Source organism: Hipposideros armiger, unplaced genomic scaffold (assembly GCF_001890085.2).
Source record: "Hipposideros armiger isolate ML-2016 unplaced genomic scaffold, ASM189008v1 scaffold_414, whole genome shotgun sequence".
Lineage (NCBI taxonomy): Eukaryota > Metazoa > Chordata > Mammalia > Chiroptera > Hipposideridae > Hipposideros > Hipposideros armiger.
In genome coordinates this window covers 1060183-1065845 of record NW_017731764.1, presented here as the reverse complement: position 1 = coordinate 1065845, position 5663 = coordinate 1060183, and the positions used below count along the sequence as shown (strand labels likewise).

The 5663-nt window shown below is 38.3% G+C and overlaps 1 protein-coding gene across 19 annotated transcripts in view; it reads right to left on the bottom strand.

Annotated features, from left to right (window-relative positions):
* Window positions 1-3315: 3315 nt before the first annotated feature.
* The window catches only part of PPIP5K2 (diphosphoinositol pentakisphosphate kinase 2), a 62018-nt gene continuing 59670 nt past the window's right edge, over window positions 3316-5663 (bottom strand). For all 19 annotated transcript variants that reach the window (XM_019664021.1, XM_019664025.1, XM_019664029.1 and 16 more), the window contains one exon: window positions 3316-5025. In XM_019664021.1, coding sequence (XP_019519566.1) covers window positions 4913-5025 — 113 coding nt within the window. In that variant the 3' untranslated portion in view covers window positions 3316-4912. The remainder of the gene's footprint in view (window positions 5026-5663) is intronic.

The window sequence follows — 5663 nt, the reverse complement described above, 5'->3', positions numbered from 1 at the left end:
TTTATAGCTCCAGATCCAAAAGACTCCAAACGATGGCTTAATCTGAGGGGCAAAACCAATTCTTTGTCTGAAACAATGGAAGTAGGGCAAGTGCCAGCAGTAGTGGGCTTTCTGGACACTGCCTGGCCCCACAGAGTAGCAGGAGGGGCAAAACCAAAACAGGAAATGCAGAAGGGTTACAATTACAATAAGCAGTAGGCAGATGAGACAGAGGGAGGTGAGACTCCTTCAAAGGTGAGCAGCGGCTCTGCAGTTGCCAATCTTTGCTGGCTGCAGAGAATAAATGGCTAAAACAGCTCTCTCAGACCCACAAACCTGTCATAAGTGGCTTCACTCTAACCCAGGAAGAGCTGTGTTAGCCCAAAATGCTGCCCTACCCACCATATGAATTTATATCAAATAAGTGAGCCAGAAAGACATTTGCCTCATAGAGTAATAATTGAGAATGAAACTGCACAGTGTTCATACAAAAACACTCCAAAAAAATAAGGCAGAAACAGAAGAAACAATAGCAGATAAACCCATTCAACAGAAAAAAAATGAAATCTACTGAGCACATGAAATGCGTGACCAAATATACTGTCCTAACTCAGAACTTAACGAAACAAAAGTTCATACAGAGATAGATACAGGCGATCAGAAACACCGTGGTGAAACAATCAAAGGAAATACATATGCACAGAGTTCAGAAAAGAAATGGAAAAGCAAAAATGTCATCCCAGGAATAAATGCCCCATGGAATACAGAGGTGATTAACTAAACTAAAATATGGCAAAGATAAAGGGGAATAGTTTCTGCATCTCAATTAACCAGGCGTTCAAAATATAGCATTTAAATTAATAAGCAGGTGATAAAAACAAACATATTTATAGGTATGAAGTTAAACACGAGAAGAATCTGTCATCCATCTCCCCCACCCCTCCCCTTCCTATCAGAATCCTGATTTTGGTCATAATATCCATCCTTTCTTTTCACGATCATGTACTTTAGGGGAATGATTCCTAATGGGGGTGATTCTGCCCCTCAGGAGACATTTGGTAATGTCTGGAGACATTTTTTTTAAATTTTTGGGGTGACAATGGTTAGTAAAATTACATAGATTTCAAGTGTACACTTCTATAATACATCATCTACACATCACACCGTGTGCTCACCGCCCAGAGTCAGTGTAGACATTTTTGACTCTCACAATTTTGGGGGATGCTACTGACATTTAGGGTAGAGGCCAGGATGAGACTGGCCTCAGGCCAAAATCCCATGTGTGGTCTTTCAGGCTGTACCACAGGCAGTTGCAGAGGTATTGGCTGGCAGGCTTCCTGGGACAACGCGCCCTCCCCATGCAGTCTCCCTGAGGGAGTTGCAGTCAGGACTGGAGTGCTCATATGCTCACCTGCATTCTTAGCCCAGGCACCTCCAAGAGGCCTCCTTCTCAGGGGACCTTGGCTGAGCCACTTTTCAGCTGTCTCCACTGAGGCCTCCTTACGGGGGGTTGGTGAGGGGAAAAGGCATTGACCAAGACACTATTTTCCGCTCTCAGTTTTTCCACTTCCCCTTACCCCCATTTCCTTGGTTCACAAAATGGCAGGAACTTTTTGTTCCGTGCTTCTCAGCAGTGAGCCAATTTCCGCCACCCGCACTGCATGCCATTTGATTGGCCCTTGCCCACTGCCATTCCATGGGGGAACATGGCGCAGTGAGGAGCCAGCACTGCTTGCGTTTTTGGCCTCTTGCTTATCACAGTAAGTGAATCAAGACTTGTTCTTTTCACTTTGGCTCATTGTCTTGACTACCTCAGTCCTTGCAGTTTGGCACAGGGATACTGCTAAACATCCTACAAGGCACAGAACAGACTTAAAACAATGAAGAATTATCTGGTCCCAAATACCAACAGTGTTGACACGGTTTGGGAGGAACCTGACTCCATCACCAGCTCCAGGGCCAATAAGTTCATGGACTTCTCCTGGGGAATGTTCTTTGCCCAGTAGTAGACTGATGACCCAATAGGTTGGCCCAATCACAATGAAGTGAAAGACTTACGTACCAGTCCATGGTTGAGGGAGAATTTCCCTTTTGTTGTGTTGGACATGAACAAGGAAACACACTGCTCTGTCTGTCACTGGCAGCCATCTTGTGAACACGAGGGAAAACAACTTTGGGGTGAAGCTTATACTATGCTAGAGAAGAGAGAAGAGAACCCCGGTCCTTGATGGCATTATGACTGATGAAACTGTGGTGGAGCACATCCCACCTTTGGACCTTCAGAAATGTGTAATAATAAATTTCCTTATGATTTTAAGCCAGACTCAACTGGAATTTTTCTTACTTGCAAGGTATTCTTTCACAAAAGATTAAAAAAAAAAGCGAAAAAAGCAATAAAAACAGAAAACATAGCCTAAGAGCAAAGATATTATTCCATATAAACTACACTAATGTATGAAATAAGAGGAATCACAAAGCAAAACCCACTATGTACTAAACCCACTATATACCTACACAAAGTGACATAAATACTATATAAAAAAATAAAAGCACACTGCCACGAGTTCTCTGTCCCTTTATTGTCTCCTTCCTGCTTCCATTTCCTGCTCACAGGGAACGTGAGGTAAGGTGTTCAGCACACTCTCTACTGAACCCAAGACTAGTCTAACACCCTAAAACATCTGATAGGAGTTGTTGAGGATGGACTACGAGAGCTCATTGGAACCAGCGCAGCAGAAACCTGGTGTTAGACTTCAAGGGCAAAGTTAGGTCTGAGTTCAGGTGTAGGGTTCTCAGGTGGGAAAAGATTGAATAACGCACTATGGAGATTAGCATGCCAGGGCAGCGGGACAGTTCAAGAAGGGCTTTCTCATCTCTACTGGATGGAGGACTAGGCCACTAGACGAAGTATGTTCTAGTATTTAAAACAAACAAAAATCCAAAAAAGCACACCTTCAGAATCAGAATTCAGCCAAACTTCCGTTAAGTAGTGATGATGAAATTCTTGCTCTGATATAGGAGACTTTGTTATTTTGGAAAATGATTGTAAGATTTTTACAAACAAGACTGCCCAGTCTACAAAGCAATATTACTGAGTTTAGTACCTACAGTGAAAACATCGTTGCTCTATAACAATGGAAAAAAGTAAGTTGTACTGAACTTTCTAGATAATTTCTAGGAAATTAATATGTGAAGCATATAGCCAACAATACATTTATTTAACATACAAGGTAAGCATTGTTTAATATTAAAAGTTTTCCTTGCTCTTTCTACTTTGAAAGCAAAAAGGAAAGAGATATAGAATAGAAACAAATAATAACTTGTCGTTTCAGTCACTTTGATTCTAGAAATAAAAATTTTAATTCTGTTCCACTTAAAAAATAAAAGTAGTTTCCTTATTCCCACTATAAGCACATTAACTACATTTTCACATACAGATGGTGTAGGGACATTCAACTGTTTGCAACACATGTCTCCATATTAATACATTTACATTCATGTGACGCATATGAACTTACATAATTGTATATATATGTGACTTTCACATCTGGTACCTTTTAAAACTAACATGTAATAAGCTTATTTTCTAAAAGTCAGTTCACGTATGATGATTTAAGGGTAGAAGAGTCTCTTTTGAAGAGTTTTAATAGTTGTATTCATATGAGAATTCAATGCTTTTTTAAACATAAGCCTCAAACAAAAGCTTTAGCAACCTAAGTATCTGACTGGCAATGCATGGAATTCTTATCAGGTTGTACTATTTGGTTTACAGTTTAAGTCATTTTGAGTGGTATATAAGTATTTATTCAGACAAAGAAAAAGCACCAAGGATAATGTTTTTCCACATCACAGATGAAATCACAACACAATGATCTCAATTTCCCTTCAAAGTCTAATCATCTAAAAAATGCATTTATTTCAAACATTCAATCTTTAAGCTTTCTTAGTGAGATCAAATGATACACTAGAGATGGATGGAAATGATAAAAACAGGTGCTATACATAACATCTACTAACTACAGAATTCAGACACTCTCACACTGAGGATTTCTATTTTTGAATTGAGTTCCTTAGATCTAAAAACGAACTCTGAAAATAAGTGCTACATTTATAAACTTGTCAACTATATCTATTAAAAAGAAACTCTAAGGATGCCTTTCTTGCCAATATATGAAGCAAAATCTTCCTGATGAACAAAAGCACCTTATGGTAAGGAAATATATAAAGAAAATATTTTCTACAGATTAATATACAAATTTAGGTGCATAAAGGTAGTTATCCCAGCTGTACGAGTCTATGTAATATTTTAAATAACACAATAAAAATTTTAAACCATGGATTGAAAAAATAACCCATACGCTAAAACTTGTTATTAAATATTGCAGCATATATGTAATTGTAACAATTGATGGGGTGGAAGTTTCTAATCTAAACAGTCAATGAAATCTCTTTGGAAATATACTTTTCACAAGACCCCAATGTGTAACCTGACCATCAAATTTCAACCGAAACTATAGGTTTTTACAGCCAAAAGGCAACCTCGTGAAAATGCAAGTGTGTTACAGAGGCCACCTTACAGATTCTTCATTAAACAGCATCGTGTGACATCGGTACAGCCAGCTCAGCCTTTATGCTCCTGTTCTTTACTACAGACACATGGTAAACGATAGACCTTTATCACATAGGTTTTGCTACTCATAAAACCCTAATAAACATTGTTTTAAACATTTCCAGATCATGGCAAAGGTGCCTTACCTGAATACATACAAAGAATTCTCTAGACTTAACATATTTTTAAATGAATACAAGGATGAGTAAGGAGAAATATAAACTACTTGCTTTGACAGTTTCTAGCCAAGGTTTATAATGTCTTTTCCTAATGAAGACATGATTTTCCTAAGTATACGGCATTCCAGCTCCTGCTAAGAAGGTTTCATTTCTTTTTCCCAGTGGTTTTTTTGTGTTCATGCATTTCTGTTTTGTTAGTTACAGTCTTTTTCCGAGATGAGGTATTAGGGACCGCTGCGCCAGAAGGCCCGCTGGTAGCTATACAAAAAAAAAGGAAAACTATAGCTTAGATTTTTGCAAGCAAGCCAAGTTCAAATAATACTGTTGAGTGACAAAATAATTCACTTTATGTTAAAATTGTGATGTAAATGAAACATAGTAAACATTTAATAGAGCATTTTTAACCTTTCACTTTTTAGAATTCAACACCAATGCCGAAAAGTGATGTCAATGAGCTGTGTCCACAAGGCAAATTTCTCTTTTCACTCTACACTCTTCCTGGGAAACTAACTTATTCCATCATTTTAAACTACCATTTATTGTGTTGACAACCTTCAAATATATACTTCCGGCCCAAGCCTTTCCCCTTACCTCAAGATCTGTATAGCCTGTGTATCCTATTAGAAATCTCCTTCTAGATATCTGACAGGAAACATAAACTTAACACGTTTAAATCCGAATTCATCATTTTCCCTCCAAACATCTATTTTCTCCTATATCTCCTATCTCATCGCTATCTAAATATCTAAAGGGTTAGAAAACTAGAAACATTTTTGACTTAATACTCATCTTTCTACATCCAAATGAACAACAAGCCCAAATGAGTTATCAAAAAGTTAGATTCGAAGACAAGTTACACTTCTGGTACGGATGGGTAAGCTCCTGTCAGACCAGCC